We start from the raw sequence: 12,966 nt of genomic DNA, 5'->3' as shown, positions 1-12,966 counted from the left end.
TACATAATAAAATTCCAAAATGCCTAAAATCTCAGATTTTGTTACTTATTTTTTCTTCTGCGTTCCCTCCCCCTGCTTATTTGAAATAAAGACTCGTGCGTAGCTTTGACTATCTTTTTGTTTAGTCTTCCTTCAATGAAGATCGCCAAACCATTCAATGAGCTCAGGAGAATCCAAGAATTAAAATCGGAGGAGACTTGATATTCCATTTTAAAATAGTCTAAGTTTTATTTTTAATAAGTAAAAAAATCAAATAAATAAATGAGTAATAATCAATTGATGGTTTAATTACTGGCTTGTCCTTTCCACTATTGATATTTGGCCGTAGAAGATAAACAAAGTAAACTAAAAGACCAAATCACACAAAACAACAGAAACTATTATTGATTTACTTGAACTAGCGTTAAGGGAAAAAAATAAATAATAAAATAACTATAAGGATGAAATGGAAGTGTTATCCTCTTTTCTAACGGTCTCGACTAACTCCGACGATCAGAAAAAATAAAACAAGAGTTGCTCAGGAAAAAGAAGTATATATGGTTAATGTTGGTCAGTTGGAAAACTACAAAAGGAAGGAAAGGAGGAGGGTTGCTACACTTGACAAGAGAAAGAAGAAAGAGAGCTATTGTTGGAGAATGAGATGAGAAAAATAACTAAGTTACGTCTAGTTGAGGAAAAAACATAGAAAGTACTACGAAGGAGAAAATAAGAAGAAAAAGAAGAAATCAGCGGATGGAGATTTGTGCATGAACTGGTGTGAGTAAGGCTACGTAGGTGGGAGAGAATAAAAACACAAGAATATTTTTTCTCAAAAATTTTCTTTAATCCAATTAAATTTGTTTTAATCATATGACCAAATCAAATCTAAATCGATCTTGGTTTAGATGAACATATTCCTTATCTTCATGTCTATCCATTGAATTTTATTTGACATCAATTTAATTTTAATTTAACATCTTCACTCAATGTATAAACCCTTCAAATGATCTAATACATTATGTATTAATTAAAGTGTTTACGTATATGATATGGATTACATCTATATATATATATATATATATATATATATAACAAGAGGAAGTCAACATTTATTTGGGCATACTGAATTTAAAGGGGCTTCAAAGAATTGGATTCTTGTAAATGCGTTTTTGATCCATCCTTATCTAAACACTATCCAACTCATAGATTGTAGACTCGAGGCAAAGTCTACCTGCATTTTGGTAGACAAACCTTTCGCTTTTTCGGACCGAACTCGGATCGTCAAGTCTAATCCTGTCCAAAAATGAAAAGGTGACTAGTTGAGGATATCGCTGATATATTGATTGGATATAGATTTCACTCCACTCTATAAAATAAGTAATGTCAGTGTCAACAATGACGAAGCTAGGATTTATTATTTACCTAGGATAAACATTTTTTAACAGAAAATAAAATAAGATTTATATTCATTAGACATGAACAAACAACAATTAAAAATTAATATCGAAATTGTTGGTTGTAAAAATTTTGATCGGTAATGTATTTTGGGATAAAAATTTAATTCCGTCACTAATTTAACGATGAAATTTAATAGCTATCGCTAAATATAACGACGGAATTAAATTTTTATCACTAATTTCCTTAGTATTTAAAAAAAAATATTCAGAGAAACCTATAATATTATCACATAAAAATATTCTAAAAAATATCTTTTACAAAATAAATAGAATATATAGTTATAACATGTATCTTTTATTTCAACTCAAATCCATACAAAAACTCATTTATCAACCAAACAGATAAAAAAATAATGGGTACTAAAAATATATCATAATGTAAATTATCAAAAGATTTATAAAGGTCTAAAATTGAGTAAGGTCTAAAGTTGAGTAAAATCACATAACTTATGGGACTAGACAAACACATCGAATAGGTAACTAAAACTCTAGAGTTGAAATCACATCAAATTCTAGACAAAAGGTAACCATGTTCTAGTACTATGAGCTACATCAATAAGGATGACATTTGTAGTATTTTTAGGTCGAATCCTGCAAAATCCGAGAGTGCAGGTCAATTCATTAGCAAATCCAAAATATCAAGAATACCTTGATGTATTAAGCTCAATAGCATGAAATGGAAAACTAACCTCACCTCATTAATTTAAAATATAATAAGTCTAGGTTGAGTGGCCAAAATCAAGTTCTGTAAAATCCTTTGACAGTTCTTCTTGAGTTCTGTAAAAAAAAATTATATTTAAAACGGATAGAAAATCAAAATCTAACAAAAAGACTAATATACATTCAAATAACTTTCAAACATGATATGTCACATGCCAATGTAACTGTAACCAAGTATAACATCTCAAGTCTCAACTAAACATTTAAAACAAAAAATAGTGAATAAAGAGTAAATATACTTACAGAAAAATTCTACAGTTTTTCACTTCGACAAATTATTTGATGTCTTAAGTAGTTTGATCCATGATAATGTAGGAAGAAGTTTCTAATATTATCACCCAAAATTCTCCTATTGACTTTGGAATATCAATATACCATGAACAAGGACGGTAAAAGACTGGCTTTAGTGGTGATCCAGTGGTATAATCTAACTTCATTTATGAAATACTTTGATACTCCTAAAAATGACAACAAAAAGTAAGTCAATAACTAAGTTACAATAACTTAATCTGAGAAAACAACACTCACAAAAGATTCTTGCGAAGTAAACAAGACTACAAGCTGAACAGGTTATGACATATAAAATGGCACAGTGGTTGATCCAAAGCTTGCAAAATTTCAATATGCAGAAACCTTGGTTAAAGTTGAACAGTGAATAATGTAAAAGCAGACAATTTTATCTCAAATATTCAATTTCACCTAGTAAATGCATACCTTCAATACCAAACTAAGTTTTGTGTTCTGGTGTGCACTATGCATAGCTTCAATCAGGGGCGGATGTAAGGGGTGGCAGGCCTGGGCTGTAGCCCAGGCCTGGATTTGGCCCATTCTCTATTAAATAGCAATATAGCATAATAAGATAAAAACTTATGCTTCGTTACTTAACCTACCTGCCACCCCCTTTCATCCGCCGCAGCCCGTAGGTGACGCCAAGCTTCACGCAGGCAACGCCGAGCTTCACGCAGACAACACCGAGCTTCACGAAGGCGAAGTCGAGGTCTCGAGGAGGTATACCGGCTATACATAAGATCTCCTCTTTTCCCCCTTCAATCATCCTCTTTGAGTTTTTTCCCCCTTCGATCTCCTCTTTTCCCTCGCAACCTGCCGCCCAGTTCTAACTTCCAATGTATCAACTGAATTAGGGAACTATCGGTGTTAGATGGGTGCAGACTTGTAGTTTCCAAATGGACCAAATCGTAGTAGAGAATTGTTTCCACTTTCCAGCAAGCAACCAAAAGGGAATTGCAATGCATTTTAATTTTGAATTTGTTAATGTTATATCAGAGGGCATTAACGAGTTCTATGACATTTTTTATAGGTTTTTTAGTTTCCTTATTTCAATGCTCCTTATTTATAGTTTCAATGCAGCACCTATGATAGAATTTTAGGTTTTCCATATCCTATTTCTTGTTTGTTTTTATGATTTTGTTTAGTATTAAGAATGGTAATATGATATGTATTTCAGTATTTGAGTAGTATTATACAGAAAAAATATGGAAACATTAAAGGGTTGTTAGGCGAACCTTCAGGAATTCTACCTAGACCTATAAATATCAAATTACCTACATTATATCATGAATAATGATCAAGGATAATTCCTTATAGTTGTTGTATCTCATGCAGGTACTGGATATTCTAAACTAAGCTTGTTTCAGACAGAAATTCAAATGAAATTGTAAAATTGACACTGTGAGTTTCAAAAAATTTTCATTATTCTTATTTGATTTAGGAATTAGGACATTAACTTTAAATTAATAATCATTGTTAGAGATTATTTATGTATATGTGGGTAATACAAATCTGTAGATTATATTTAATTATTTATTCCTAATTAGATGAATATTTGTAGAATTAATGATGTATGACTATTTAGTATTTATAGAATTATCAAAATTTTTGGTTGAAGCTTCAATCTTCTTAAAGTTGTATTAGTTATTTCTAGTTTTGTTTGAGATTATGTAACTATTAATAATATAATTGGTTTGCTTAATAGGGGTTAATTTTGCAGATTGAAAATGGAAAATCATCAACCTGTTATGAAAAAGGGAAAAACTTTATTATCTTTTTTTCAAAAACAAGACCAATCTGAAGGTTCCTCAATTCCTAATGATGTCCCCCCTTCAGTAGCCACATCTTCTGAATTCATAGAGTCTTCACATTCTAATCCTGTCATAGAACTATCTGTTTCTATTGAACGTGATCCGGGGAAGAGGAAACAAATATGTGAATATCCAATAAATGAACGAGACCAAGTTCGACGAGCTTACCTAAATGCTGGACCATATCAACCGAAACTTTTGACATATCAACGAACACAATTTGGTAAGCAAACACGTAGATTCCAAGAACATTGGTATAATAAGTTTCGGTGGTTGGAATACTCTTCTTCAACAGATAAGGCATATTGCTTTTATTGCTTTCTTTTTCTTACCGATCCTACTCAACCAAATCTTTCATCATTGGCCATCGATGGATTTAACAGTTGGAAGAGGGTATGTAATGGAGATAAGTGTGCATTTCTCACTCATGTTGGTACCTCTTCTTCATCACATCATAATGCATCTTTGAGAAAGGCCGAAGGTTTAATGAAACCATCTCAGCATATTGACAAAGTAATGCTTGCTGTATCAAGTGAGGAGGTTCAGAAAAATCGTCTGCGTCTTAAAACCACAATTACAAGTGTGCGGTGGCTTGCACTTCAAGGTTGTTCTTTCAGGGGGCATAACGAATCATCTAAGTCATTGAATCGAGGGAATTTTCTTGAATTGTTGGATGCTTTTGGACGACTTAATAAAGAAGTTGGAGATGTATTGAGTAGTGCTGCAAGAAATAATACATACACTTCTCCAAAAGTACAAAAAGAGGTTTTGAATATTATGGCCAATAGAGTTCGACAAAGAATTCGAAGTGAAATTGGGGATGCAAGCTTTTGTATTCTTGTTGATGAAGCACAAGATGAATCTAAACGTGAGCAAATGGCTCTTATCTTAAGGTTCGTGAATAGCAATGGGATTCTAACAGAACGATTTTTTGAAATCAAAAGTGTTAGTGATACTACCTCATTGACACTCAAAAACACAGTTAGTGATATTCTTGTTCATTACAACCTTCCAGCTCAGAACATGAGAGGCCAAGGGTATGATGGGGCTAGTAATATGCGGGGTGCTTGGAATGGACTACAGGCTTTATTTCTCAAAGATTGTCCATATGCATATTATGTACATTGTTTTGCGCACAGATTACAATTAACATTGGTTTCAGCAGCTAAGGATGTTCGAGATATTTGGGATTTCTTCTCTCATTTGGATAATGTTGTTAATATGATGACGTCTTCTCCTAAGCGTCTTTGTGAGTTGCAAATTACTCAAAGAAGAGAAATAGAGCATTTGCTAGAAATTGGAGAACGTAATCCAGGACGTGGGGCTAATCAGATTGGTAACTTGCAACGAGCAGGGGCAACTCGTTGGAGTTCTCATTATGACTCTGTAAAGAGTTTAATAGATATGTATGGTGCTACTTGTAAGGTGCTTGAGCATCTAAGTGAGCATAGTTCAAATACAAGTTCTCAGGCTGAAGTTGGTGGTATATATAAAAACATAACAAGCTTCGAATTTGTATTTGTCTTGCATTTCATGCGTAGGATTTTGGCCATCACTGATATTTTGTGTCAGGCCCTCCAGAAGAAAACTCAAGATATTTTAACTGCAATGAGATTTGTCTACAGTACAAAAATTGTCATTCAAGCATTGAGGGAAGATGGCTGGGAAGAATTTCTACAGGAAGTGACTTCATTTTGCTCAAAACATGATGTTTACATACCTGACTTCGACAGTTCATATAGGGTTGGTCGTTCCCGTGGGCGAGAGTATCCTACAGTTGAGCATCATTATCATTTTGATGTTTTCAATAAAGCAATAGATTTTCTTCTGATGGAGTTAAATACAAGATTTAATGAGACATCAGTAGAACTCCTTTCTCTTAGCGCAGCATTGGACCCTAAAAATTCATTTGAATCATTCAACATAGATGACATTTGCAAGCTTGCAGAGAAGTTTTACCCTCAGGATTTTACAAAACAAGATATTTATTCCTTGAGAATTGAGTTGCAACATTATCAGAGTGATGTGATTTCTGAATCTCGATTTCAAGTATCCACTCTTTCTAATTTATGTCAGGAGTTGGTTGCGAGTAGAAGGTCAGAGAATTATGTTATGCTGACACGACTGATTTATCTTGTGTTGACACTACCCGTATCTACTGCTACAGTTGAAAGAGCTTTTTCAGCCATGAAACATGTCAAAACTGCAATTCGTAACAAGATGGAGGATGGTTTTCTTGCTGATTGTATGACCATTTATATTGAGCGAGAATTTGCAATGAATATAGATGTAGAGTCTATTATTGATGAATATTACGTTATAAAACATCGTCGGGCACCACTTAAATAGGTGAGATTGAATTATTACTTTTGATATATTCTATTAATTTTATTCTTATATTTGACTTTTTAAAGATATAGGAATAAAGCCAAATAAGTTTTAGTCATTTTTTGTTGTCATAAGTTCTATACTTTAGTTTTTATGTACAGCTTTGTTCATTAAGATTTTTTGTAGTTGGCACTTGGTTATCATAGCAAGGGGAGATACATGTGATATCACAAACCTTGTTTTTCACTTGAAGCAATTTGATTGTATACTCGTACAAGGTTGTTTTATTTTTATCTTCACCTTTTAAACATTCATTCTGTTCTAGGCTTACGATCAGCATTTGAATATGATTCTTGGAGATGTGGAAGAGATCATAACTACTGTGGGAATTGACAATGAGACTTATGAAGAAATAGTTCAGGTAAGCTAATCTTGCTACTGTGGTATCATTATCCTAAGATGCAATAGTGCCAACAAAACAAATTTTGCCCAAGTTTATCTAATTTACATATTCTAATTTATTTATTATAATGAAATGACACATGTCTAGCATTGCACAAATGATTTTTGGAAAAATAAGAGGCTACTGATGTCTATGTTTTTCATAATTTGCTGTTAAAACTAAGATTATAATATCCAAAAAGTATATAGTCTAAGGTTTGTTGAAGATTCAGAGCATCAAGGAAAGCAAAATAGAAATAAATTTTCTGTAAATTTTTTTTGCATGCTACCATAACAGTGACTACTGGGTTGGTAAAAGATAAATTTAGAAACAAATCACAACAAAAAAAAGGTTCCACTTTTAATTTGTGTCACTGGTTTGCCTCTAAATTGTACGACGACAACAATAAATAGATAGTATTCCTCCCAAACTCATCGAGTGCAATGTCAACCATAAAAGAGTTTTTATTCTTCTGGCATACACTTGTCGAGTCAGTCTTCTGCATTCAAATAGTCTATGTTTTTCTTCTGTTTGACATCCACGCAAGTAACCATACGTCCATACCAGACCTGTACCATACAATGTTGTCAAACTCAAACTATGCATTTTGAACTTTGCAAAACTAAATTACTTATTCTCTTGTTTCATTATTTAAAACTTAAGCTATTATTCAATAAAGTTGATAACCTCAGAATTTTATGTGCATCCTATCTCTGTTTTACAGACCACCAAGCGAATTGTGCCGTTTCTTTTTGTTCAAGGTGATAGAGTTATTTTAGTTTCTCCACCTTTGAGGATAGCATGACGACCCGAAGAAGGATGTTTTGATGATGCACCAAATCTGTCACCAACTGCATCAGTTACTTCATTTAAGATTGTCTCGTGTTAATTCAATATACCGATACACAAGGGAGTTTGAAGCTGTGATCCCTATTTGAACCCCTCTCCAGTGCTATTAGAAAACATCTAAATTTGCTAGTGTAAAATATCGACTCTCTTGTTTTAAGTATATCTTTGTTGCCAGATTGTAGACAAAGTATCTCAGTGCAATTGCCATCAAGTCCTTCTCTGGAAATGTCAACCAAATCTTGATGGGTTGCACTGAGAAGCCAACTTAGGTCGGGATTTGTTCACATATCCAATGGCCCTAGAAAATTCTAAGCGGTATTAATTAGTCGATATAAGAGTGGGTAGATTGGACCAAATCGTTTCAAAATTACTTGATGGTTCCTTGCTGGCCAACCAGCAAGAACAATACTCGAATACTCATCGAAGTAGTTTGAGGCATAAAGCTAACATAGCTCGATAATGATGGATATTTTTAAATTAAAAAAAATAGTTAATAACAATAAAATAAGATAAAATTTATTTAAGTTTGGATGTTGATGTAGCATGGGATAGAGTCTAATAACATAGAAGGATCCATAAAATCGACCCACCTATTGGGGTAAGACTTTTTTGTTGTTATAGTAATAGTTAAAAATTTTAGCCACTCCTTTAGTCAATTCCTGGCTCCGCCCCTGACTTCAATACCAAACTCCAAAAATACAAAGGTGCTCCATACACATGCTACTGAAGTTGTGATTTATGATTCTTCAAAGTATAATATTCATCAATTAAAGAATCTGAATCAATACTTAAAGCAAACTCTCTTTCAATGTAGATAATCATAGAATCTGTCAGAAAATCCTCTTCCATTCTATTACGAAGAATTATTTTAACATGCTTCATAGCCGAAAATGCACACTCTGTAGTTGCCGTAGAAATAGGTAAAGTTAAAACTAAACGGATCAACTTATCAATCAAATTATAGTATTGCATTTTTTTTTATTTCAAATAACCCTCGGCACAATTATAAGATAGTGGACATTTTTCTAAAAATTTTATGACAAACTATATCAAGCTTGTAATGTTGTAGTTGACACCTCAAAGTATACATTTCTTGTTCAGTGAAATCCTCAGGATAATACTTCTCAGCAAGCATACAAATCTTATCAATGTTGAACCACTTAAAATTATCTTTTGAATCCAAAGTAGAGTTAAGCATAAGAAGTTCTACTATCTCATTACTGAATCTAGAGTTTAACTCTTCCAACTGAAAATCTATTGCAGCATTAAATATATCATAATAAAACTGATGCTCAACTGTGATGGTATCATTTTGCTGGCATGAATGACTAGAATGCTTATAACGAGCACTCATCTCTGGTATATCAACATCCAATCTAGTGCAAAATGATTTGACATATGAAAGAAGAATATCAAAATCATTATTTCTCAATGTCAGAAGAAGTGTTTTAGTTGTAGAGACCAAATCCATTGCATTTATGATATCAAGAGATTTTTATTGCAAGGCACGACAAAGTAAATATGTGATCCCCATAATTTTATGCATCAAATGAAAAATAAAAATGAAATGAAAAGATTTCATCACCATTAAGGAAACACCAGCTTCCCCACGCATCGAAGTAGAGGAACTGTCAGTGATAATACTTTCAAGCACATTAATAGTTGCATTATACTTATCTAGTAAGTTACAAATAGTCTCAAAATGGGAGCTCCAACGAGTAGTTCTGGCTCGATGCAAAGTACCAATCTGATTAGCTCCTCGCCCAATCTCACGTTCACCAACAACAACAGAACGTGCAATTTCATTAACTTGAGCAAATTGTAACTCGACATTACGTTTGGAAGAAGATGTAACAAGATTAACAATAGTCATCATATTAGAAAAGAAAAACATATAGAGATCTCACTTTCAGCAGCTGCAACTAACGCTAACTGGAGTCGGTGGGCAAAGCAATGTACATAATATGCATAGGGACAATTTTTAAGAAATAAACCTTGCAATCCATTAAAAGCACCACTCATGTTGCTAGCATTGTTAGGGCTGTGCAAAAAAAACCGGAAAACCGAAAATCGAACCGAAATCGGTAGGTTACCGGTTCCGGTTAACCGGTTAATCGGTTAACCGGTTTTAAACGGTTCCGGTTAACCGGTTTCTACCGGTGTACCGGTTCAGTTCCGGTTTGGATTTTTTTTTTGCCGGTTTAACCGGTAAACCGATAAACCGGTTAATCGGAACTGGCTAAAACCGATAAACCGGTTAGCCGGAACCGGTTAACCTTTTCGTGGTGACTTGGCTTATTACAGCTCGTTCCTTGATCCATGTCTCATTCCGTTTTGGGAGATCAGATTTGTCTCTACTTATTTTCTGAATTTGGAACTGTCCAGCGTTACGTTGTTGTTGATCTTTCTGTTTGCATTGCTTCTTGCATAGCTCAATATCATACTAGAAAACACCCTTTTGGTTGATGTTTATTTTTGAATTGATAGGTTGGCGGGGTAACACCCAAGAAAGGAGGAACATAACACTTGGGCCTTCCTGTTTTCAACACAGTAGCGGAATCCAAGGCTGAGACTAAAGCTAATGCATCAGCTATCTATGTTCTCCCACCGCCCCACCTTTTGCTGCTGCTGCAATTTTAGAGGCAATGGAGGCTGAGTTGGATCTTGTTGTCTGCATTACCGATGAGCAATCAAATAATAAGAATTAAACTAAAATCTAAGGTAGTAAGGTTGGGAAATAGACAAGCATAGCAAGGATCATAATTAGTACCACATGTATGGTATGAATGCATTATAAAACAGTTTAAGGAAAGCATAAAGAGGACAAATACGTAAAAAAAGTGCATCTGGAAAAATATTTGAACTTGTATAAACATACACCAATAGATAGCCACAGCAGCTAAAATATACACGCCCATGAGGATCAGTACTCAAAAGTCAAAACTTCAGCTCCTTGGGAAGAATATGACAACTTTGTTAATCCATCATGTTTTTCCAACAAGCACTCAGGACAGTACCAATCACCTTCGGGCAAAAGATCTTTAACAACTCCAACACATCTAGAATGAAATGCAGCAGGACAGCCATCACAGCATATCAAGCTACCATCCATATCACAGAGGCAACACTCATCACTATTTCCATCGGCAGTCTCTCCAGAGTGTAATATTCTGCAGTCGAGACATTTGAATCTGAATGTGCCATTTTGGCTCAAGATTTAATTTTTGAACCATGAATCAGTAAATAACCAGCAAGATATACAGGTCATGTAACTAAGTCCAAAAGGTCCCAAAAGATATTGCAGAATTAGTTAGACACTTAGACTATGAAAAGCTAAAGAGTCTCTTTAACATAATTGATTCCCAACACACACAGCGCACAATTTTAACAACTCCATGATCAACAGTTCAACACAACAGTTCAACACAACACATGTTACACATCAAACATTATCTTTTTGTCTAACACAAATTCAAGATTTCTAAATGACTTAAAATTGAACTCTGCACTCTTCAATGATGAACCACATGAAAAGTGACTTCCTGGTCAGCACCTCAGCAAAGATGTAGCCAATGCTCCAAATATCGCTAGCAGGGGTGTACTGCAAGTTCAATAGCAAACCAACTTATATATTTGTTGAAAAACTCAATATTCCAGCTGCACGAAATGAAATTAATTGTCCAAAACATATATCACCCAGTACCAATATTTAGCTAGTCACAAAAAATTAAAGCCCTTTCTACACAATTTATAAAGGAACTCTTGGCTAAAAATTTATGAAGTGTAAACCACAATTCGTTAATTAATTAAAGTAAGCAAACTATCATCTAAACTTGAGCATCACAAATTTAGAATTTTTAAGTGTTGATAGATACTACAAAACCTTCAACGAATTGACGATAAGCAATGATTGACAATAGAATAGGTAAAATAAGCATTTTTATTAGATAAAACTTGCCTTTCACTTGATTCCCTTAATCACTTCTCAATTCTGCATAATGATCTTGATAGAGAGAAGCCGCTACAAATTATCAAAGAAAATACAATCCTTTTCTGATGGGTTCAATTCTACAACCAAAAATATATGTTAACACTTTATTTCATATAAATCAAATATTACAAAAACTAAAATAGTCAAACATCATACCTGCTTCAAATTTTTGTAACTCTAATAAATTTTCCTCAACTGTCATTGGAGACCCAGTAGCCCGAAACCAATCTTGAGCACAAATCAATGCTTGCACGATTCTAGGAGTTAAAGAACTCCTAAAAAAATCTAATACCCTACCTCCGGTGCTAAATGCTGATTCTGAGGCTACCGTAGAAATTGGTATTGCAAGCAAATCGCGAGCCATCTCAGAAAGTATAGGAAATCTTGCCTTGTTATTCCTCCACCAAGATAAGATATCAAACCCTTTTGAATATGGATGGTCTGGCTCAGCTAAATACCTTTGCAATTCTGAAGTTGATTCAGTTACAACATTGGCTTTCGATTTCTGATACTGCATTTCCAATCGATGTCTGACATTTTCTCTATTTCTTGCACAAACATAAGAATCTGTTGCATCTGAAACATAAACATCTCGTGAACTTGAAGAAACAGAAGGTGACGATGAAGTCATAGAAGAATCTCCTGACCCATACAATCTCTTGTAATCATCATACATCTCCTCCATGGCTCGTTTTACACTATCAAATAAGGTTCCACCTATATCCTTCTCATACATATTTGTAAGCATGAAATAAAGGTATCCCAACTTTCGTCTTGGATCCATAACAGCAGTCATAAAAACAACTTTGTTCATCTTTGATACATCCCCCCAATACTTATCAAATTTCTCACCCATAGAATATGCCATTGCACTTGTGTTAAGATCAAGACTCTTCTTCAACTCTTTTATCAAACCATCAATTTCACTAATATGAGACACAAAATCATTTGAAGTGACATACTTGCTGGCAGAAACTTCATTAGTGACATGATAAAAACATTCCAAATAATCACATAAGTTTTTTGCATTATCCCAATCGTCACTAGAAGGCACATTATGATCATCTGTTTTTAGAGCTACTGCCATATCACCATGTTTCT

General features: G+C 33.9%; 1 protein-coding gene across 1 annotated transcript; it reads left to right on the top strand.

Moving 5' to 3' along the window:
• Positions 1 to 4,171: 4,171 nt before the first annotated feature.
• Positions 4,172 to 7,830, top strand: LOC121991547 (zinc finger MYM-type protein 1-like). Its single transcript, XM_042545539.1, has 3 exons — positions 4,172 to 6,571; positions 6,909 to 7,004; positions 7,750 to 7,830. Exons 1-3 carry the CDS (start codon positions 4,172 to 4,174, stop codon positions 7,828 to 7,830), a joined length of 2,577 nt encoding a protein of 858 aa, XP_042401473.1.
• Positions 7,831 to 12,966: the final 5,136 nt, after the last annotated feature.

Source organism: Zingiber officinale, chromosome 6B (assembly GCF_018446385.1).
Source record: "Zingiber officinale cultivar Zhangliang chromosome 6B, Zo_v1.1, whole genome shotgun sequence".
In the NCBI taxonomy this organism is placed as follows: Eukaryota; Viridiplantae; Streptophyta; class Magnoliopsida; order Zingiberales; family Zingiberaceae; genus Zingiber; species Zingiber officinale.
Note: the sequence above shows the minus strand (reverse complement) of the source record. Positions and strands in the feature narration are given on the sequence as shown.

Bases quoted from the DNA above. Each gene is read 5' to 3' on its own strand.
- LOC121991547 (XM_042545539.1), top strand. From the start codon at position 4,172: ATGGAAAATCATCAACCTGTTATGAAAAAGGGAAAAACTTTATTATCT. The intron at 6,572-6,908 runs GTTATAAAACAT...ATTCTGTTCTAG, and splicing joins CTATTATTGATGAATATTAC to GCTTACGATCAGCATTTGAA. The intron at 7,005-7,749 runs GTAAGCTAATCT...TCTGTTTTACAG, and splicing joins CTTATGAAGAAATAGTTCAG to ACCACCAAGCGAATTGTGCC.